At 37.3% G+C, this 24,569-nt stretch overlaps 1 protein-coding gene across 2 annotated transcripts in view; it reads right to left on the reverse strand.

The window, feature by feature from the left end:
* LOC131076327 (uncharacterized) overlaps positions 1–24,569 on the reverse strand; it is a 211,076-nt gene that overhangs the window by 9,239 nt on the left and 177,268 nt on the right. For both annotated transcript variants that reach the window (XM_058013462.2, XM_058013464.2), the window contains one exon: positions 1,850–2,032. In XM_058013462.2, coding sequence (XP_057869445.2) covers positions 1,850–2,032 — 183 coding nt within the window. The remainder of the gene's footprint in view (positions 1–1,849; positions 2,033–24,569) is intronic.

Below are 24,569 nucleotides of genomic sequence, written 5' to 3' on the forward strand. Positions count from 1 at the left end.
GGACTTGTCGAGTTTGGCGAGTTTGAGCCAAACTCGCCAACTCGGCGAGTCTGGCGAGTTTGCTTGCCAGACTCGGACGAGTCCGAGTCCGAGTCCCAGAGACTCGGCGAGCATGACTCGGACTCGGACTTGCCGAGTTTAGGCGAGTCCGGGCGAGTCCCGTTTCTATGATATCAATAGACTCGGAGGTTAAATTTTCCCTACTTCTATCGACGCAGTTTCCCCCCATATTTTTCAACGGGGGTTTGGGGGCAGCGCCCCCAAGGTCGGGTCAAGGGGTAGCGCCCCTTGCGCGCTCCTTGTCGCGATACGGGGCGGGGTCGAGGGGCAGCGCCCCGTGAGGCCAAAAAAACTTATTCTTTAATAAAGGCGTTGGGTGTTATTTTTCTATTGACTCGCCGAGTTTGGCGATTTTCTAATCTCTATGTCAAAATGCCCAAAGGCTACATTGCTGCCATATAGTTTCATTGTCAAAATTATGAATTAAATTAATAAATTTAAAATTTAATTAATGTTATCTTTTAATTTTTTATATTTTTAATAACAATTTGAATTAATAAGGGGCCTATATTAGAAAATTTAAATAAAAAATTGAAAATACAACTTTTTAAATTTTTTTAATATTTTTTAAGGGCCTTAGATATGGGGGACGTCTGGCCGTCCCCGGGACGGATTGGGGACGTCCTAGCCGTCCCCGGGACGTACGGACGTCCCCCAGAGCTAGGGCAGGCGTCCCCCCGTTTCAGGGACGTCCCCTCAAAATACAAGGCAATTTGGGGACGGGGGGAAATGTCCCCTGGTCGTGTCCCCAAGTCCCTGAAAAGTCCCCGAGACGGGGACGAGGGTTTTCAGGTCGGGGACGCGTCCCCAGGTAACTCTGGTCAAATATAATTAAAAGAGGAATGTAATGAATAAAGAATAATCTAAAATATACATGAGTAAACCAGATTATAGATAATATTTCTTCTTCAAATTGTTTCTGGAATCACAAGTAAAAGGTAAACCAGCTTATAGTCCCCAATATTCATATTTATAATCAATATTTCAGACTCCAATGAAAAAGCTAACAATCCTAAAACTTATAATGCATAAAATTCTACCAAATCTAATTATATGCTCAAAGTCAATATGACCATTTCTAAAGAAGCTTAGCCATCTTGAAATTATGGAAAATCCCCTCAAATATTGGTCTAAGTAATAGAGCTATTCTCCTTCCATTATTTATGTTGATTGGAGAACACTCCATTTTCTCCAAAAGATGGGGAATCTGTATTACATCGTACATGTCCATCACAAAAATTGAACTCAGGTTGTTCCCAACATGGAGAACCCTCTTTATCACTACTTCATCATCCTGTATGTCTTGCACTTTTATTTGATGCAAAAGCTAATTTTAAAATTGTAAAAATCCTATGATGCATTTACAGAATTTGAAATTCACCGATTACTTCTAGCTTTTTCTAAATCAATTACTTGCTTTCAGTAGATAATTCAGCCATTGTACATTGTGTATGGGTGAACTTAGTGGGTCTTCAAGAGTTCTAGGTCACCTAGACCCTTTTTAAGAAGATTCTTAGGCTAAAATCAATACATTCTTCTTTGCTATACATATATAGAAAATTGCAAGAGCTTCTGCGAAGAATATTGTCTAAGAATAGTATATTATAAGAAATTCTTCAAGCAATGGTGAGTATAACATGAAAGATTGGTTATTATTACCTAGTATCTTTCTAGAACAAAAAGGGCTAATGTCATTTGCACGATTAAGTTCAATTTTCTACAACTAAGATTTCAAGAAAAAACAGGATAAGAGATTGGCTGCGTGCTAGACAGTTCCACCACAACTAACCTTCAAAATATATGCAAGACCAAGCACAAACCCATCATCAGTAAATTGCTCATTTGCTGCATCACGGCCCCTTTTGAACATTTTATCTCTTCCTTGAAGCATAGCTTCTGTTGCATTCATAGTTAATACAGGCACCAATAGAAAAAATTCCCTTAGATGACCATTTTCACTGCTTTGTAATTCCTGCATGCAAACAGTGAAAGGCTTGAAATTCATAGCTAATTATCCAATTCCAAACACAAAACAATAATATAAACTAAAAACTGGAATGTGAAAAAAACATCCCTAATTCCTCATTTAAAAATAACACAAAACTGATCATAGATAGAAATAGAAATTGTGTTAGCATGGAACATTTTTCTTATGAAAGTTAAACAAAATTAAAAAGCCTATGACGAATTAATACTGTCAGTAGTTCATGCATAATACTGTAAGTGCTTAGCAAGTTTTGAAAAACTCGCTTTTTTGCTCTGCGAGTACTTATGACTTTAACTCGCACAAAAACTAGCAGAGTTTTTGGTGAGTTTTTCACAAAAACTCAGCGAGTCTTTGGAAAAAACTCAACTGCATAAAAAAAAAGACCCAAACATGTCAAAAAATTGTCTAACTTTTTTTTTTCAAGTCTCTCATTCTCTTCATTAGAATATATACATGAAATATAACATTTAAGTATAAGAAATCTTATACTTTAAGTTATATTTCATGTATATATTGGCAGGATGTTTGAGAGTGGTTTCAGATCTGTAGGAGTTATAATGCAAATTCTAGGTTTTAGAAGACATTTAAATTTTCAAATAGTCAAATTTCAGTAACCAATAGGCTCCTATCAGCATAAGTCACATTTCAATGTCTTTATCCTTCTTAAACTTTAAGTTATATTTCATGTATATATTGGTAGGATGTTTGAGAGTGGTTTCAAATCTGTAGGAGTTATAATGCAAATTCTAGGTTTTAGAAGATCTTTTAAATTTCCAGACAGTCAAATTTTAGTAACCAGTAGGCTCCTATCAGCATAAGTCACATTTTAATATGTTTTTTTCCTTTCTTATACTTTAAGTTATATTTCATGTATATATTGGCAGGATGTTTGATAGTGGTTTCAGATCTGTAGGAGTTATAATGCAAATTCTAGGTTTTAGAAGATCTTTTAATTTTCAGACAGTTAAATTTCAGTAATCAGTAGGCTCCTATCAGCATTCTCTCGCTCTCTCTACCTCACTCGCTTTATTTGTCCCGAATTCTAGACCTATCTATCTTCCTATCACTCTTCCTCCATCCCCTCTCTCTACCACTCTCTATCTCACTCTCTCCTCTCTCCTCCAAGATCTAGACCTATCTCTCTACCTCTCTCTCACCCTCAGACCCCTGCAAGGGTGCTACACTCAACCTCATTTTGGCGAGGTGGAGGAGGCACATCGGACTCCTAGGACTAGACCGTCTAGTTCTATCTCTCCTCTATTTTTCACTAGAGCTAAGAAGAAGATGTAAAATGTTTTGATGTAGTATTTACTTTTAGTTTTAGAAAAACAATTTGCTATTTCATTTTGTTTCAGTTTATCAGCCACCAGCATTCCATAAGAGGATGCCATTTTGTACCCAATTTGCATTTAAATCAATCAAATATATCTAGACTCAGCTTGTTTCTTTTGTGTTCCCATTTATTGACTCATTGGATGCATCTCCTCACTAAATTTTGCAAAAAAAATGCATTTCTAATTAAATTTAAGCAATTTTTTAAGTTGCCGAGTATTGGCCGAGTTTTTCCCTTTTTCAGGCCTAAGCGAGTTTTTGCTTTTGGCGAGTAGTTTAACTATGATTATTATTATATGCATCTTTCTCTATTTATCAGTTTTATATGAATATCATAAAAGCTAAACATTATGAAACCCCGGATTCATGAGTATGCATTTTGTGCAATTCCTCTATATACATCAGCTCCATGTAAATCCTATGATAATAGGATCATACCAAATAAAAATTAGGTCCAAGGCATACTTGACACAAGATCTAAGTTACCAATTCTGGTAAGGATTTTGGTTCGGGTTTGTGGCTTTGACTAAATTTTTTTTGGTGTTAGGATCATTTGTACAAAACACATATACATACATACATATACATATACATATACATACACATACACATACACAGACACATATACATATACATATACATATACATATACATATACATATACATATACATATGTGCGTTCACACACACACACACACACACATTTGGCATCTAGTCAAGAGGAGTTGCTTTGGCAATTGACTGTGTTCTTCTTAAGTTTTAACTATAGACAAAACATTGTCTTTTTTCTGCCTGATGCTGATGAATTTTCTAAAATTTTGTTTCAAATTTCTAATATTTCAAAACTCTGCATGGCAGTTACTTATTGTATCCAGTTTGCATCCTCTCCCACTCCATATTTCAGGTTAATGATAAGAGGCCTTTTCTGGTTTCATACCTCAAATTTGCAGATCAACATTCACGTGTTGCACATTTACACATTGAGGTTTTAATTGTTTTCTCATTCCAAGTTTTCTGCTACTACATATAGATTGTTATCCATAATGGTGGTAGTCTATTTATTTTGTATCTTTTTTCTAATCATTTGTGTAATGTCCCTAACTAATTTAGTGTGCTTGTGCAGTGTTTGTTTACTAGATTTGCAAAGTTTCTTAAGAGGAAATGCATAAATGTTTGTCGAAATGCCGTATGTATCAAATGGCAATAGGACAATGCTAATTATTGCAGATTGGAATAGGATTGTTCATTTAAATAATGTCTCTTTGATTTGTATGCTTCAAATAACAGTTGATTTAATGCAAGGTAATTAGACTTGAGTACAATTTTCTCACCTCATAACTTCTTTACTGTTACAAAAAGCTATGGCTAGGCGACTTAATGAAATTTCCCTGAAGTCTGATCTCCTTCAACCAGCATAGCAAGGTGATAGCTACAGTTTAGACTCCATGAAGCTTAACAATGTTCACGTCACTGCAAAGTAACAAGAATAAGCAATGCTAACTTTAAAGAAGTTTTTTTTTAAAAACTCAAACAGGTATCAACTCCTTATTTCCCACAATTTGCATTCCTGAACCAGAAGTTGGGACCCACAACTTTGTCTTATCTTCTGAATACCCAATGTATTAAAATACTAAAATATTTCAGCACACAAATATTATTCTAAACCCTAAACCCTAAAACCCTATTATCTGCCCCCTAAGCTGGAACATTTGAGCACACAAATTGTTGGAAATATTGTTGTCATTGATGTCAAAGGAGAGGAGCAAATCGCTGTCATCATATTACTGCTGTCAAAGAAGAAAGTCGTATGCCTTCACATGTAACTTTGGGGGTTTAAATGTGTGAAAGGCCAAAGGCCACTATTTGAATCTTTCAAGGCAATTATTAAGACAAAAATTGGGTCGACCCTCTTTTGCAAAAATTTGATTTAATGTTCAATGAAGCCTCTTTGAAATGGGCCAACTCCCTTAATGTTGTCACCCCTCTTGAGGAAATAAAAATAAAATTATTATTATTTTTTAAGTGGCTGACCCCCTTGAGAAGGTCGACCCTATTGGGTGAAGAGGCATCATTGGGGTATAAATAGAAGTTGAAATAGAGGTTAGGAAGTAACCATTAAATAGAACATCATTCAGATTTAGAGCAGAGCAAACTTATTGCAGCAGATTTTTGAAGAAGAAAATTTATGGGAAGAAGTTGCAAACAGATTTTATGAAGGTTGCCATCAAATGATCATCATCCATTCAAGAAGGCAAAAATTTTGTTCATTTGGAAGTTGGTGTCTTGCTAATTTGGTGCTAAGTAGTAAGGATTGGTGTCTCCAATGGGTTGGTGCCTACAATGATTTGTAAGAGAATTTCATTTTTGTGGCTGGATTTGGACAATTGATCCAAGAAGTCTTTTTGTGGTTTTCTCTCGAAATATTTTCCACATAAATCTTGTGTTTCTTAGTTGGTGGATCTTATGTGACTACTCTATTGTGGTGGTTGAATTTTTTAATAAGTCAAAGATTGTCTTATATTGATTCAACCCGCCTTGCTAGTATAAGTATGTGCTCATCAATTGGTATCAAATCAGGTTCCTTCAAGAATAGTCTAACCACTAGAAGGTAGATCTCTGGAGAACACATTGCCAGTCAAGAAGGTTTCTCTTCAAATAGAGCTTCATTGTTCGGCGGAACAAACTACGCATTCTAGAGCGTAAGAATGCAAACTTGTTTAATGGCTCTTGGCTTTGATATTTGACAATCAGTAATGAATGGTTATGTAGCTCCATCATCTCCACCAACGGATCTGGCTGCATGGAAGGCTAATGAAAACAATGCAAAAGCTTGAATATAAATATTGGAATATTATTATTTTCATATTGTTTGCATTTGAACTTGTCATCGCTGTTGTTTGTTGCTAGGCTAGATATAATGAAAAATTCTTCATTAAATATAATAGGCATATTCCACACTTGTGTCATCTAAATGTGTTGTGACATTTGGCACTCAGACATTACAAGATATAGTAACGGTGAGGTCATTCTCCTTAATTCTTGCAAGTATCCTTGTTAAGAGGCTAACCTTGTTAAGGAGGTCACTCTCCTATATCATTACAAGATATAGTAACAGTGAGGCCACTCTCCCCCTCACATAGTCATCAAATTTAGATGGTTCTTATGTGATCAGAATGTAAATTTGCGAGCCTTCCACAAAGTGACTTCAATAAAGATTTCAAACACTATCAAAAGAGATATGACCATGTAAAGTAGACCCAACAAATCTAATTTTTATCAAGTTTTTTCTTCATTTTTCTAGCCAATTTTTTTGATTCAAACAAATTCCCAAACCATAAAAAAACATAAGAGCTTTCTAAAATTGGTGTCAATAAAGATTTAAAACAAGATAAAGTGTGATATAGCTCTGAAATTTTTTTATTTTTAATTGCACGTGGATAAACAAAATATCCACATCACTTAATTTAACTGGAGAATCCTAGTTAATACTCTAGTGAGCACCCTAGTTTACTCTTTAGTTGAACTCAATATCAAATTAGATAACTCAGTTTACTAGGCTGCCAAAGACTACACCACACACATCAATAGAAACAACATCTATAATAACCTCATCAATTAAATGTTGATTTATTCCAAACTTAAACTTGCATTATTTGATAATCCCTATATACTCTATGATTCACCCAACTCGAAGAGAAAGGACTATAAAGATCATATGTAACCAAACTAAGTTTGTCTACCAAATCTTTAGCAATCAAATTTGCTGGTGAACAAGAATAAAAAAGAGCATTGATTTCTACCTTACGCAAAATGGAACAGTACATGAATATGAACCTCTCTTCAAATTAGCAAGGGAAGATCCTTGAGATCTAAAAACTAATCCTAAATCTAAAAATCTGAAAAGATGAACACCATGCACACTATACAAGATCATAAATGATGTTTTGCATGAAGAAATAACTGAAAGTAAACTTGACATATCTTTTCTAGTCTCAGAGGTTGAGTACAGGACCTAGGAGGTTCTCATCTAACAAATGAGGTTTTACATTTTGAATACTTGCAGGCTTGCAGCTGAATGAGTGGAACATCAAAAGTAGTAAAGAAATTTGGATGCATTCTCATCAAATTTTTAGTGGTTTCAAATAGTGAGTTGATTTTCTTGAAGTCAATTGATGCCTTCAACAAAATAAAGAACCAAGAAACTTTGAGCTTGATATTGGAGGAGGTTGTTTCAAAAGTGGGCATACAAAATGTTATGCAAGTTCTTACTAACTGTGATATCCCCAACCAAACGAGTGCAGTGTATCACCATGGATCAGATCAGATCAGAACTGTTATTAAGTTACAGGCAGCAACATCCTTGTACTCGATGCTTGTTATTGTAGTGGATGATGAAGACGGGGAGAATGAAGGTGATCTTATTATGGCAGCATCCGCAGCAACCCCTGAGGCTGGTCTTCACTGTGAAGCATGGAACTGGAATTGTTTGTGTTGCAATGGAGGAAGATCTAAGCAGGATCAGGCTGTGTCATGGCTCTGTCAAGATTACATTACATCCTCATCGTGAGTGGAGGATGGCAAGTGGTGACTACAAGAATTTTAGGCAGCGATTCACATAAGTGACATCAATTAGAAGAAGAGAATGAGTAAGGCAAGACAACGATTATCATAATTATGATGTTATTCTTTAAGAGGTTAACCTTGTTAAGGAAAGGTGAGATGTCTATTTAAGGAGTAAGTATTTATAATTACAAGAGAAAGGCTTATGTTAAGGCAGCAACTAACAAAAGGCAGCGATTAGGATAACAACAATTGTTCATGAAGAGATACGATTAAGGGAAAGGTATGTCCATTCCCAAGAAGAGATACAACTATTCCATCCATAAGTTATTTAAAAGGATCAATATTCATTCCAAAAGGATCATCGAATAGTCTTATAATCTCATCTACATCCAATTACTAGATTGCTCTTTGAGCAATAGCCTTATTCACATAAAATCAGGTTGCATATATTGAAAGTCAGAAAATCTAGAACAGCACGATTATACTTGCATATTTTCATAGTCAAACCAGGAACAGCGACTTAGCAACATTGCTACAAGCAATAAGGAGAAGACTCGCAGCATATTTCACATTGTTATATTGGAAATAACGAAGACAACTCCATAATTGCAGATCAGAGTTTAGTAGAGATCATCATTGCATAATTCCCAGAGTCATATCAGAGATAGCAATGATTCTCCACCTGATTACAGATCTGAATATCACAGATATTTCTTGCATTCCATAATTCTTGAATAGCATGTAGCGATTAAGATTATCAATAGATATTCATTAACAACTGGAATCGAATGTACATTCTAAAGATCATCAATTATTAAAGCAGATCATAATATATCTTTCTTATGATAAGTTATATAAATTATCAGCAATTTATGACTTAAAAGGATTTTATGTTATAAGTGGAATCTTTGATTGGAAAGAAGTCTTTTGCAATTCAATTGTGAGTTGATAGTTCCCTTATTCCTAAGAATTTACATAAGGGGACATTACACTAACAATGTAGTAGCATAGATTGCATCTAAAAGATTGCTTCAAAAGAGACATCCAACACTCTTTTGGACCCCTTGTGTGACCCATTGCCTTGACCTTTTTTTGGAGGTCATAGGAAAATTTGATTGGGTGAGACCAATAGTAGAAGTTGCAAGGAATATAACAAAATATATTTATAATCACCTACATGTTCTTAACTTGATGAGAGATCACACCAATAGGAAAGAGCTTGTGTGATTGGGTGCCACAAGGTTTGCAAATAATTTTCTAATGTTGCAAAACACTTCTAGTTTATTGATATCCTTGAAGCGGATGTTTGTAAGTCAACCATGGCTGAACTCAACATATTCAAAGAAAATTAATGGATAGAGGACCACAAAGGCAACTTTTGATGATGTCTTTGCCTAGAGAACTATATGGATAGTCAAGGTAACTTCAAATTTCAATTTAAATCTTAAATGAAAACATTATTTATTAACTTCAAATGTATTTAGTTTCATTGTAACTTTAATTTGTTTGTACTTTGTAGCTATCTGAGTCGTCAGTGAGGATTTTGTGCTTGGTGGAAGGGGAGAAAAACACAATGGAATAAATTTATGAGGCCATGAATAGGGCTAGAAAGGCCATCCAAAATTATTACTTTTGCCCCCATTTGTGAGATAATTGTTCAAAGGTGGAACAATCAACTCCAACAAACCATTCATGTAGCAGTGTACTACATCAACCCCAAGTTTTCATTCTCTGATAGATTCATGAGTCCTAATGAAGGGGTTATGGAGGGCCTTTCAGCATGCATTGAGAGAATGACACCCATAGTTGAGACGAGAGACCTCATCATCTATAAGCAAGCTAGGGTGACAACTGTTTTCTTAGCCACTAGGCATCAAAGGAAGATTCCCCCGAATATTAGGTAAGAAAAAAGTGAAGTCTCTTATCTTGCAAGTTACAAATTACAATTATTAAGCAAATATTGTTTATTTACAAACTCTTGAATATCTTCTTTGTATGTTCTTGGTGTTGTTTGTAACTAGGCTAAGAAAAAGGGGGATTCGGATTGCCTAAGGCAACATCCGAATCCCTAAAGGGCTGGGCCCTTTTGCCAAAGGGTAACGTGTAGAGCTGGACCCTTCACTCCAAAGAAGATAGTGTGTTCCTAAATAGGGCCAGCCCTATAATGAACACGCCACACACTAAAACCTAAATCAAATTGGCGCAAAAATATATATTTAAATAAGCCGACTTAAAAGGGTATATGCACCATATAAATAAAGGCTATCTGGCAAGTTTAAAAACTATCATTCATTCATGCTCTTAGCGAAATTCATCTACCTCTTGGTGTGCGAAAACAATCAGTGAACTTGGCGAATTTATCCAAGGAAGATATAGCGAGTTTTGGTGCTCCTTATTGCTGTTAGATGGTGCATTAAAGTGCAGACCTGAGAGACTCATACTTGCAGACCTGAAGCAAACTTGAAAGTGCAGATTCAGTTTTAATGAAAGAGCAGACCTAGTGAATATAGAAGTGCAGATCTGGTGTATTAAAAGGGGCAGATCTGATTCATTCAAGTGTGCAGTTTGAAGATCCCAGATCTAAGTCACATGATTTGAGCTAAGTATTGTATTGTTGCAATTCAGAATTAAATACATAATCAGACCTCTGGGTCTTTAGTGCTGGGTTTTTCCTCCTTGGAGGTTTTCCCAGGGTAATTGAGTTGGTCTTTTGTGCACTTGTTTTCTTTCTTTCGTTTACTCGCTTATTATTTACTTAATGTTAATCTGAAATTAAATACTGAAATTCTGATTGCTGGTCTGAGACACAAAAATTTACATGGTATCAGAGCTAAGGTTTTACTAACTTCAGATTTCAGTAAATTATTTGGTTGCATCTAGTTGCTGTTTGTTTTTCAGATTAAAATGTCAGGTTTGAGGGCTGAAGATAGATTCGATGGAGCCCTTGACTTTGCTGCTTGGAAAGTCCGTATTCTATTGATTCTTGAAGAGAATGAGCTGCTTAAATTTGTAGAAGAAGAAAAGCTATCCCCTCCTGAAGATGCTGAAGAACTGAAGCAGTTCAAGAAAGACTCTCTCAAGGCCAGGAAGATCATAATTGAATCAGTCAAGAATAATCTTGTCACCGTCATATCAAAATTTGCTTCAGCCAGGGAAATGATCAAACACTTGGAAGGAATGTATGAAGTTAACAACCTCAGCAGGGCTCTTGCTCTAAGGCAGCAACTACTTCACATCAAAATGAAAGAAGAAGACTCAATCATGGCCTACTTCATGAAGATCAATGAACTGAAGGATAAGCTAAGTACTCTTGATTGCCAAATTTCAGATAAAGATCTTGTTATGATTGCATTAAATGGTCTACCTGATGAACGGGAACCATTCATTTGTAGCATTGGTGGAAGAGCTGAATGACCCAACTTTGAGCGTCTCCAATTTGATTGCATTGAAGAGGAATCTCGCATTGAGGTAAGAGGAAAACACAAGAACTCTCACAAAGATGATAATCATGTTCTCACAGCTAAGTCTAGGAAAGGTGGGCATTGGAAGAAAGAAAAGAGAAGCAAAGATTTTAGACCCTCTTCCTACGATCCAAGAAAGAAGTCAAGAGATTCCTCCCACATTCGTTGTTTCAGATGTGATAAGTATGGTCACTATGCTAGACATTGTCAGAATGATCCTAAGGAAAGGGAAGCCAATTTAAATGAAGTCACTAAACAAAATGAGGACTATCTTCTTATCTCAGTTCTATCGAGCAATGTTCCTACTGAAAGTGATACTTGGATAATCGACAGTGGAGCCTCCAGACACATTTCAGGTTACCGTGAGCATCTTTCAGATCTGATAGAAAAGGATACCAACCTTCATGTGGTAATCGGTGATGATGCTCGATATTCGGTAAAAGGTTCTGGTACTACCTTTGTAAAACTAAATTCTGGTATTTCCTTACAACTCAGTGATATTATCTTTGTTCCTGGAATTAAAAATAATCTCATTTCTATTTTTGCTCTAGAAGATAATGGTTTGCAAGTAGCATTTTCTGAAGGTAAAGTACTTGCTTGGTCTAAGAAATCTAGTTTCAAATCTGCTTGTGTTATTGGAAATAGATGTGATAGTTTGTATAAGCTTGCAGCTAACCCAGTTCAAGCCCTCATTCATGAGGCCCCTGAATCATGCAAGCTACGGCACAAAAGACTTGGACATTTGCACATCCAGGCTCTTCCCACTCTTGGTAAAATGGTTAAAGGTATGCCTAAACTCAGTTTAACTCATGATGATGCATGTAAAGGTTGTGCAATGGGTAAGAATGTTAAGAGTCCTTTTCATAAAAGTGATAGTAGGGCTAAAGAGAAGTTAGAGCTTATTCACTCGGATCTATGTGGTCCTATGTCTGTAGCCTCTCCTAGTGGATTTCTTTATTATGTTATCTTTATAAATGATTTCTCTAGGAAAACATGGATATATTTTCTTAAGTCTAAAGAATTTGATGAAGTCTTAAATAGATTTAAAGAATTCAAAGCTTTGGTTGAAAATATTTTTGGAAAGCGAATTAAATGTTTAAGGTCTGACAATGGAGGTGAGTACACCTCGAGCTATTTCCATGATTTTTGTGTTGAAACAGTAATTAAGAGGGAGTTCTGTGTTCCCTACAATCCACAGCAAAAATGGAGTTGCTGAAAGAAAGAACAGGTCTATCGTTGAAGCAGCAAGAGCTATGATTCATAATTAGGACCTGCAACCTTCCCTATGGGCTGAGGCATCCAAGACAACAATTTACATTCAGAATAGATGTCCTCATCGTGCTCTAAAGAATGTGACTCCTGAAGAAGCTTTTACAGGAATCAAACTTGATATCAACCACTTAAGAATTTTCGGGAGCCCTATGTATGTTCATGTGCCTAAGGAAAAACGAACCAAGTTGGAACCTTCCGGAAAGAAAGGTATCTTAGTAGGATACAGTGAATCTTCTAAAGCCTCAGGATCTACATTTCAGGCCAAAGGTATGTCGAGGTAAGTAGAGATGTTACTTTTGAAGAGGATATTGCATTCAAGAGATCTAAAGGTTCATTGTCTGATAATGATAATGTCTTGCCTAAAAATCAAGAAGTAAATGTTGATCCTAACCCTGAGATTCAGAGGGAGTCTATTGATCCTCCAGAACAGGAAGTGCAGGATGATCCATCTGAACCCATGGATCCAACAGATGTTCATAGAGATATTGTGGTCAGCAAGAAAAGACCACTTTGGGTTAGAAATACCATTCAAGATGCTGAAAGATTCGCAGCTCCTAGTGGAACTTTCAGAGAAAGCAAGAGACCTCAAAACCACACCAACTACATTGCACTAATGTGCAACTTCATTGAGTCTGAGCCTCACAATGTCGAAGAAGCTATGGTTCATCATGCATGGAAGTTAGCCATGCATGAAGAGTACGAGTCTATCATCAAGAATGATGTCTGGGACATTGTACCTAGACCCAAAGGTAAGTCTGTTGTTTCCTCTAAATGGTTATTTAAAATTAAGCATAATGCTGATGGTAGTATTGAGATATATAAAGCTAGATTTGTAGCTCGTGGTTTTTCTCAAAAGGAAGAAATAGATTATGAGGAAACATTTGTTCCAGTTGCTAGATATTCTTCTATTAGATCTATAATAGCTATTGCTGCAGCTAAAGGTTGGGAGCTACATCAAATGGATGTTAAGACAACTTTCCTTAATGGTGTTATTGAGGAAGAAGTCTATATTGAGCAACCAGAAGATTATGTAATCCATAAAAGAAACTCTCATGTTTGCAGGTTGAAGAAAGCCTTATATGGGCTCAAACAGGCTCCTCGTGCTTGGTATGAAAGAATTGATAAGTACTTACTAAGCTTAGGATTTCGTAAGAATGATGCTGATGCTAACCTTTACTTGAAAATATGTCATAATGATATGCTAATTCTGGTTTTATATGTGGACGATTTATTTCTCACTGGTGAAAATAATCTGATCATGAGATGTAAGAAAGAATTAGCCTCAGAATTTGAAATGAAGGATCTAGGTCTAATGCATTACTTCCTAGGGTTAGAAGTATGGCAAAGATCCAATGAAATTTTTCTAAGTCAAGGAAAGTACACTATTGATATTCTGAAAAGATTTAGAATGATGGATTGTAAACCTATGTCTACTCTTATGGAATCTAACTTAAAGAAGTTGAGTGTTTCTGCTGCTAACTCTGATTTTGCAAATCCATCTGAGTACAGGCAATTGATCGGATCCTTGATGTATCTAGTCAATACTAGACCAGATATCTATTATGCTATGAATGCTCTCAATCAGTTCATGAGCATGCCTAAACATGTTCATCTTGTTGCAGCCAAGCACATTCTGAGATATCTGCGAGGCACTATTTGTTATGGGCTGAAGTATTCCCTTAATACCTCAATCTCCTTGGAAGGCTATTCAGATTCAGATTGGGTAGGAAGTGTCAAGGACAGGAAAAACATCTCGGGTATTTGCTTTAGCTTGGGTTTTGCAGTAATCTCTTGGGCCTGTAGAAAACAATCTTCGGTAGCATTGAGAACTGCAGAAGTTGAGTACATTGCAGCATCTATTGCATCTAGAGAAGCGGTGTGGCTCCGCAAACTTCTTGTTGGATTGTTTGGTCAACCTAGTGGTCCTACCATTATTCATTGTGATAATCAAAGCTGTATAAAGATGTCGGTAAATCATATGTTTCATGACAAGTCCAAGCATGTGGAAACTCATTATCACTTCATTCGGAATATGGTGCAAAGAGGCACCATTTAGCTGAAGTATATCAACATAGATGAATAGGTTGCAGATATTCTTACCAAGCCTTTATCCAGAGTGAAGTTTGAATACTTCAGAGACAGACTTGGTATTGTAGAAAATGAAACCCTGGTTGAGAGGGAGCTTCAATCTCAGTGATTCTCTACTGCAGGGTTTGTCCATTCTATGCTTGTGTGCTAGATGGAAAATTGTAATTATGTAAAGACCCACTTGTGTATTACACTTTCTATGCTTGTGTGCTAGAACCATCCTATGCTTGTGTGGTAGGTGGAAGATGTAATTCTATGCTTGTGTGCTAGATGGAACTCTAAAGGTTCTGATTATGTATTCATTTTCTTCCCTAGTTAAGAGGGAGTTTTGTTTGTAACTAGGCTAAGAAAAAGGGGGATTTGGATTGCCTAAGGCAACATCAGAATCCCTAAAGGGCTGGGCCCTTTTGCCAAAGGGTAACGTGTAGAGCTGGACCCTTCACGCCAAAGAAGATAGCGTGTTCCTAAATAGGGCCAGCCCTATAATGAACACGCCACACTCATAAAGACCTAAATCAAATTGGCGCCAAAATATATATTTAAATAAGACGACTTAAAAGGGTATATGCACCATATAAATAAAGGGTATCTGGCAAGTTTAAAAACTATCATTCATTCATGTTCTTAGCGAAATTCATCTGCCTCTTGGTGTGCGAAAATAATCAGTGAACTTGGCGAATTTATCCAAGGAAGATATAGTGAATTTTGGTGCTCCTTATTGCTGTTAGATGGTGCATTAAAGTGTAGACCTGAGAGACTCATACTTGCAGACATGAAGCAAACTTGAAAGTGCAGATTCAGTTGTAATGAAAGAGCAGACCTGGTGAACATAGAATAATGAAAGAGCAGACCTGGTGTATTAAAAGGGGCAGATCTGATTCATTCAAGTGTGCAGTTTAGAAGATCCCAGATCTTAGTCACATGATTTGAGCTAAGTATTGTATTGTTGCAATTCAGAATTAAATACATAATCAGACCTGTGGGTCTTTAGTGCTGGGTTTTTCCTCCTTGGAGGTTTTCCTAGGGTAATTGAGTTGGTCTCTTGTGCACTTGTTTTCTTTCTTTCGTTTACTTGCTTATCATTTACTTAAAGTTAATCTGAAATTAAATAATGAAAGTCTGATTGCTGGTCTGAGACACAAAAATTTACACTTGGTGGGAAGATTGGGGTGGAAATACACCAATCTCCAAAAGCTATCCCTTTGAATTCTATCTTAACCCTGCTCTTTTCGCTAAGGGCAACTAGACTTTGTTTGACACTATTCACACAAAGAAGTGTAATAAGTTGACTCAATAATGCGTCAATGACCTAGCTAGATGTTTGTGCAATACAACCTTAGGCTTCTTTGCATAGGAAAAGTGGAGGAAAAATCAATGAAGGTTATTGATTTGGATGAGATGGATCCACATAGTGACTAGAACATGCAAGATGATGAGCCCTCCTTATTTACAACAGATGTAATTGTTAATTTTGAGAGGTAAGCTATGGAATACGTGGTTGCAATAGAAGCAAGGGTGATTGAACTGTCATTGGATGGCATTAATATGATAGAGGAAGAGTCATTGCCATCTAGCAAGAGGGTGGAGCCACAGACACTCTCTTCTAGATCATGGGGGGAGCCACGAAGAAGTGTAATAAGTTGACTAAAAAATGCGTCAATGACCTAGCTAGATGTTTGAGCAATACAACCTTAGGCTTCTTTGCATAAAAAAAGTGGAGGAAAAATCAATGAAGCTTATCGATTTGGATGAGATGGATCCACATTGTGACTAGAACATGCAAGATGATGAGCCCTTGTTCACAAAAGATGAAATTGTTGATTTTGAGACGCAATCTATGGAATATGTGGTTGCAATAAAAGCAAAGGTGACTGCTCTGTCATTGATATGGTAGAGGAAGAGTCATTGAGATATAGCAATAGGGTGGAGCCACAGGCACTCTCTTCTAGACCATGGGGGGAGCCACAAATGAGTACAACTTGGAAAAACACTAGAAATAATGAGGAAATCTAATATAACTAGTAGTAATATAACAATACTTATTTACAAATTGTGTCCTTATGCAAGAGGATAGATAGAAATAAATCATAATGTAGGTGGATAGCTTGAAAAGATGTAAAAGGTATAGATTGCTAGATAAAAAGTACATGAACAACTATAACAAACAGAGAGGGTAGAGAGGAACAAGTTAAAACAAGATAACGAAATGGAAAGCTTGGAAAAATAGGAACAAATTAAATTTGATTACACTAGGAAAATTGAATGCTATTGAGACTTATAACTTAATATAGGCTTTTCTTATGCAATAGACACTTAGAAATTGTCATATCAAAGGTGAAAACAGCATTGAAGACACTGCCCAACACAATTTTGTTAAGCCACCGAGGTCAAGAAAACACGAATTTAAACAAAACAAAGTTTAACTCGGATGTTAAAAACAATATCCACAAGGTCCATAGATGTATAAGATTGTCAACTATTTATATAATTTAATGATTGTACAACTCGTTTGAATTTTCATAGGCCTAGAAGGGATAGGTGGCATGAATAATAGTCCTAAACTTTTGTCCTCAAAAGGGTTGAGAAGCAATGTAATGTACCCATTTTGAGATAGGATTTAATATTAAATTAAAAAAATCAAATAATAAAAATACAATATAATATAAATAAAATGTAATTAAGTTAATGGATGGTCAAAAGGCATGGAATGAAGAGTTGTGACTCTCTCAAAAATGAGATATGAGAGGGAGAAGAGATCATTTCAAAGGGGATAAGGAGGGAAGAAAGGAATAAAGCATAGGAATCAAGGAAGGATTAATGGGCGAAGAAAGAAATGGGAAGTAGATAAGGTTGTGTCTCTTTCAAAGGGTTAGAATTATGAAGGGTTGTACCATTTCAAAGGGTGGAAATTGTGATAGGTTGTGTCTCTTACCAAGGGGCAAGCATGACGAAGAGATGTGACCTCTCCTTCACATGGGAAGATATAAAGGGGAGAAGGTTTATTTGAGGAAGAGAGGGAACAGAGATAAATTTGGAGAATAATATATTATTCTCAAAGGCAGCAATGAAAGGTTGTGACCCAATTGTTACCTCAATTCCTGAAAGGTGGTGACTCTTCCCCCAATAGAGAATAAAGGAGAGATCATTCTAAGCATTCAAGGATCACTCACTCACTCATTGAACATCTAATCAACAATCACTTAGTCATCAACTCACCATTTCATTGAATCAATCAATCAATCATATAAATATCATTGAAGGAGACTGGATGACTACTGCAATATGGACACTCAGTGGTGTGATTATATATTCTGGTTGTGGTATGGTTTGGTAACTGTGTTTATATCTGCATTCTCCTAATTGATATATACTGCTACTTGTGATTATTCACATAGCAAAATGTTACTGTTTACCTACTTCTGCATATTTGTGAAAAAATATATGCTGCTGATAAGATTGTTTATATATGTTCTGAATATAAATCTGATTAGAGGCATTCTGTAGTTAATTTGTTTTATCCGAGACTTGTGTATATCATATTATGTTCTGAGTACTTCTCAGCCATGATAGAGGATAGGGAGCTTACCAAAAGGGGGAACGGTGTTGGGGTCACCTCTAAGCACGCCTCCTAGTATGTGATCAAGGAGTTCCTATGAGGCCAAAGGGGGGCGAAGGTGCTCTGCCCTTGGGCTTAGGAGGGTTAGACTTTCTTGGCACCCTATTGAGAAAAGTCCTTATCCTCTTTACTATGGTGAGGGGTCAAACTATGTATATCTGATCTTGTGAGTAGGAGAAGTGATGTGATTGAGGGGGGAACAGTTATAAGGATGCCTTGCTAGGTATGCCACGTCATATGTATGGCATGTGCCACATGAGGCCAAAGGGGGGCAAAGGTGCACTGCCTTTGTACCTATTGTGACGTTTTCACACATCCCCCCATTCCAAATGGGGACCCCCTACTTTTTAGGTCCTCTCGGTCTTTTGGCTTTTGTTTTTTGGGTCCTTTCGCAGCAGTCCCTTCGATCTCCCCAGTCTGCAAGTGTTTGGGGGTCAATTTGATCAAGCTTGCAGCTTGTTTGAGCAAATTTGGCTAAGTCTGGAGCCTGTTTTGTCCGTTTTAGGGTTTCCCCTTCAGACTTGGATTTGAGGCCTTTCCTTTAGGGTTTTTGAAAAACTCAACATTGCATTGGAGTCAAGACTCTTGATGTAATCCACTAGTAAAATTTGGACGAATTCTGGGCAGCTTTCTATTTTTGGAAAGTTCCTATTTTTTAGGGATTTCACTGCCTCCCGGATTGTCTTCATTTCACTGAAAATCAAACTTACTATTTTTAGCACTTTCTATTTTTAGTAACTTAATTTTTTTAGTAAGTGTCGTCTCATCCTGTTTTGCCCTAATCCTAACATTTTGAAATACTTACTATTTATAGTAAGTCTATTTTTGGTAGGTTCTTTACAGGTAGGGGTGCTGGCACTGAAGACTGAACATTCTTGAAGAATTGCCTAAATTAGGAAAGTCAAAAAGTAGGCTATCTGATCAAAAAATGGTTGTGTGGGCAACCATTCTAGAAGTGGAAAGTGTTAAAAATCTTCCAAGTTTGGCAAGAAGATCACCTTGATCCAAAATGGCATCCTGATCCATAAATGATTGAAAAATGGCTAAGTCAGGTTGAAAATCTCCTAAGGCATCAAAATGCATACCAAAAAGAGGTGGGCACCTAATCATGGTCATGGAGGAATTTCCTCCATGACAAGTTTTCCTTCACCTAATGGAAATAGTGCCCAAGTGTGCAAGAGGGCACTAAACTGGGGTGGTGGAGGAATTTTCCTCCACCCCCCATTTTTTCCTTAACACTGCCAAAATAGCGCCCAATTGCTGGATAGAGCGCTCAAGTTGGGGTGTGGAGGAATTTTCCTTCACAATGCCAAAAATCCGCCCAGTTAGGTGCTTGGGCACCAAAATCAAGGTGTAATGGAAAGTCAAAGCCAGTCAGAATTCCTCCATACCAAGCATCCAGTGCCCAAGGTCAGGAAGGGGTGCCAAGGAAATACAAGAAAGGGGCGAAATTCCTCCAAGGTATGGAATTAGCACCCAAGAGCCAAAATGGGCGCTAAATTAAGGGGGTCATGGAAAAAGTGTTCAAAAGAAGAATTCCTTCACTACAGTGTTCCAACATCCAAGATCAGGAAGGGGCATCAATTTCAAGGTGTCAAGGAAAGTTATCAAGTGAAAATTCCTTCATAGGTTGAATTCCACACCCAAGGATGAAGGATAAATTCCATGGCATGGAAAATAGGAGTCAAGGGAAAGCAAAGAATAGGAATATTCCTCCATGACATGAATTTCACACTCAAGGATGAATTGAAGGTAAAAATTCTAAGGCAAGGAAGAGATCAAGGATGAACTAGAAAGAAAATTTCCCCCCCCGGGAAAAAAATTGAAAAAATCCTCTTTCAGGCATGAAAATTCATTCGAATTTGAAAAAAAAAAATCAGATTTGGATTTGTGAGAGAATTCTCTCTCTTGGACCCTGTAACTCAAATTCGAAAAAATTCCTAAAAAATAGGAAATGTGGAAAATTGATGAAAAATCTCTCCAAGACAAGGAAAATTCAAAAACTTGAGAAAATTCTTCTTGGATTAAATTCTCTCTCCTAGAATTTTCTCTCTCCAAGGGTTTCTTTCAAAGTGGAAAGATTGGGGAGTTGGCGACATGAAAAGAAGGAATATTCCAAGTTATGACACATGACTTAAGGAATTAATGGAAGTTTCCATTTTGAAACTCGACGACAACGGCGAGGTCCACTTGCATAGCGAGAATCTATTGAATGCATGGAGGCATGATGGCACATTTATTGCTGGTGGACGTTTGACCAAGTAGTGGCCGATTCAGTGCATGGCGAAATAATGGAGCATCTTTTTTGCATGTAGTTGTCGCACTCGGGAGATGATGGTGCATTTATGGCATCATGGGTGATTTATTGCATGGTGGAACATTTATTGCATGTTAGGCGAATTTGATGAAAATGGTGCATTTAATGCACAAGTGGACAGCATTTTGGGCATGTAGGAATTCCTTGTACATGGGCATTTAATGAATATTCCCACCTTGTTGTATCATGTGTGGGAATCTTTTAGAGTAAACCCTAATTAGGGTTTAGCATGTACCTGTTGTGATGTTTTCACACATCGCCCCATTCCAAATGGGGACCCCTACTTTTTAGGCCTTCTCGGTCTTTTGTTTTGGTTTTTGGGGTCTTTTGGTGGCAGTCTCGTTAGTTTCCTCAGTTTGCAAGTGATTGGGGGGTTGAATTAGTCAAGTCTGCTTTTCGTTTGATTGATTTTGGTGAAGTCTAGGGCGTGTTTCGTCAATTTTAGGGTTTCTGCCTTTAGTCCTAGATTTTAGGGGTTTCTATTAGGGTTTTGGAAAAATTGAATATATAACTGGAATCAGGACCCTTCAAGGAATCTCCCAATAAATTTGAGCCAAAACAGAGCAACTTTCTATTTTTAGAAAGTTCCTATTTTTTAGGGATTTTAGTGAGTCCTGAATTGTCTTCATTTTGCCAAAAATCAAACTTACTGTTTTTCGTATTTTCTATTTTTAGTAAGTTTCCATTTATAGAAAGTCATTTTGTGTCCTATTCTAGGGATCTAACACTGATGCTCTAAAGGTTACTATTTTTGGAAAGTTTGTTTTGACAGGACCATTCAGGCGAACGATGAAGATCAAGCATCTACGACTACTAATTCTAGAAAGTTAGAAAGCAGACGGGATCAGTCAAAATGGCTAAGTGTTGGCATCAAGTCATGAAGTGGAAAGCTCAAAGAATCATCCAAGTCTAGAAAGCAACGTGAAAATCCTTCAGCAAATCAATTTGACATCCAAGTGAAGGAGTTTGGCATCAAGGAAGGAAGAAATGATGAATTTCCTTCCCTTAGGCAATCTAGCGCCCAACTAAGGACGAAGGCGCCAAAATGCTCACACCATGGAATTCAAGGAAAATTGTGAATTCCTCCTTCATGAAGAATTAGCACCCAAGAAGAAGTCATGGCGCCAAACTAAGGGCCTCAAGGAAAATGAACAAGGCATGAAATTCCACAATCAAGTCGAAATTCCACCCTAAGACAAGGAAGGGCACCAAAGTGCCCATGCCATGGAGAAAATCAAAATCATGAATTCCACGCCTTGTGAAAAATCCACCCATGCACAGGAAAGGGTGCCAAAACAAGGGAGTCAAGGAAGAACTCCAAAGTGTGAAATTCCTCCTTCAGTACAAAATTCCACCCTAGGAGTTGGAAGGGCACCGAAGTCAAGAGGTCATGGAGAACGTGGAAAACCAAGAATTCCTCTTTTATGGTCAAAATCCGCCCAAAGCCAGGTGAGGGCGCCAAAATGAAGTCTCCATGGATAGCATGGAAATTGCCAAATTCCTCCTCACCACCAAAAATCCGCCCAAGAAGGTCATAGGGCGCCAAATTCAAGGGATGGTGGATAATTCAAACAAAGTATGAATTCCTCCTTCAGTGTGAAATTCCGCCCTAGCACTGTGGAGGGCGCCAAATGGAGGGGATGAAGGAAAATGTTAAAATTCATGAAATTCCTTCTTCAATGAAGAATGGCACCCATGCTTTACCAAGGGCGCCAAAGGAGGGTAGGCTTGGAGAAGGTGGAAAATCCTATATGCCTTCACACAAATGCATGAGTTGGAAAATTCCTTGATGAGTTGAGACACTGCCAAGGAAGAGATAGAAGAAGCCAAGGTAACTAGGGCATGGAAATGTGCAAAAATGATCAAATTCCTTACCAGTGCGGAATCATTGCTCAAATCCAAAAGAAGGTGCGTGAGTCAAGTTATCAAGGAAGGACATGGGAAGGATGAATTTCCTCTATCAAAGTCAAAATTCCAGGTCCAGTTAGGAAGTTGAAAATTTTCTAAGGCATGAAAATAATGAAATTCCTTCACCAAGCTGAATTCCACGTTCCACGCCCAAGTTTGAAAGTCCGGGATGGAAATTTCCAAGGCAAAGAAGAATTTCGAGGGTCAAGAAGGAATGGAAATGCAAGAAATCACCTCGGGAATAATTTTGAAAAATCCTATTTTTAGACACCAAATCTCGTCAGAATTCGAAAATTTTCGCAGATTTGGACTCATGAGGGAATTCTCTCTCTCCTGGACCTGGGTCCTAAATTTTAGAAAAGTTCCTAAAAAATAGGAGGTGGTTGAAAAGTGTTGAAAATCTCCTCCAGAGCAAAGAAAGTTCGAGAAACTTCAAGAAAATTCTTCATGGATCAAATTCTTCTCCTGAAGTTTTCTCTCTCCAGGGTTTTTTCTCGCCAAGTGGCAGTCGAGTCAACGAACACTGAATTAATGAAGCATCTTTTTGCATGCAGCCGTCACATTTATGGCATAATGGCAGATTCCTTTTGCATGCAGCCGTAACGTTTAGGAGATGATGGTGCATTTATGGCATCATGGGCGATTTTTGCACGAGGGTACATTCATTGCATAGTGGCCACTTTTTGAATGTAATGGTTAATTAATGCTTTATGGGTGCCATTTTGGCAGGATTGGAATTGATTGTATATGGGTTTCATGGGTATTAATTGCTGATTCCCACCTTGTTGCATCTTGAGTAGAGAATCTTTTGGGGAAACCCTAATTAGGGTTTTGCATGTAGCCAAGGCCAGAAACCTATATAAAGGGGTGACACCCCTTATTTGTAAGGAGGAGAGATTATTGTCTGAGATTGTTGCTAAGGATTCTTGAAGTAGCCAACTTAATACATTGTTCAACTTTGATGGTGTATTCTTGTTCTATTTTAGCAATCCGCATGGTCTTGCTCTCTTCATAGATTAGATTTGCTTTCATGTTGTTAGAAGAACTAGATTTGATAGAATTACTTGTTGCAAAGTCCGAGCTCATACTTTTGGTGTGCAGCTGATTGTTGCATATTGTGCAAAGTTAGCTTGAGCCTCTGTTATGTGTGTATGTTTAACTTCGATTATCAGTGAAGATTGTTCGATTTGATGGTCCACATTGGTGATCTGAAAAACCTCTACACACCCTTTGAAGATTGCATCGCCTTCGCGTAGTTGTGCTCAGCTGGCGAAGCGAAGCGTGGTTTGATTTTGCATGAGTGATCCCGTCTCTTGTTCTTAGGATTAGATTAGACTCAACATAGTTCTCTCTACCCTATTCTTATTTACTTTTCAGCATCTCTTAAATCCAAAAATCCAAAAAATAGGGCTTTCATTGCAAATCATTCACATAGAAATCCTTGAACTCACATAAGTTTGTTATCCTCTTCAAGTGAATATGTAAGGCCCCTTGGGTTAGCAACAAACCCATCAATCAACTAAGTCACGTCCACACATTGAAGGAACCTTGGAGTTAGCCGTTAAAAGTTTTTGTGCAATCTTAGCATACGGACTAATTTTGATCAAGAGAGAGTAAGGTGACCGTTGGTAACTTTATTCTATGTTCGATGTAGTCATAAAAAACACGTCAACAGTACCCAAGGCTTGAAGCCTATATAAGGGGGTGACCCCTACATTTGTAAAGGAGGGAGATTTGTATGAAATTGTTGCGATAAGTTTTAAGATAGTAATAGTGGAACATTGTTCTTTGATGGTGTCCATTTAAGTTATTTTTCAAAACTTGCATGGTTTCACCTTCCTCACTTAGAGTAGAAGTAGAATAGTGCTTTGATTTCAACGAAGAATGTAATGGTGTTTGATGAATTTCCATGGTTCATACTTTTTGCATCTTATTGATTATAAGTTGCAGTGTAAAGTTAGCCCG

Source organism: Cryptomeria japonica, chromosome 11 (genome assembly GCF_030272615.1).
Source record: "Cryptomeria japonica chromosome 11, Sugi_1.0, whole genome shotgun sequence".
NCBI classification, from domain to species: Eukaryota; Viridiplantae; Streptophyta; class Pinopsida; order Cupressales; family Cupressaceae; genus Cryptomeria; species Cryptomeria japonica.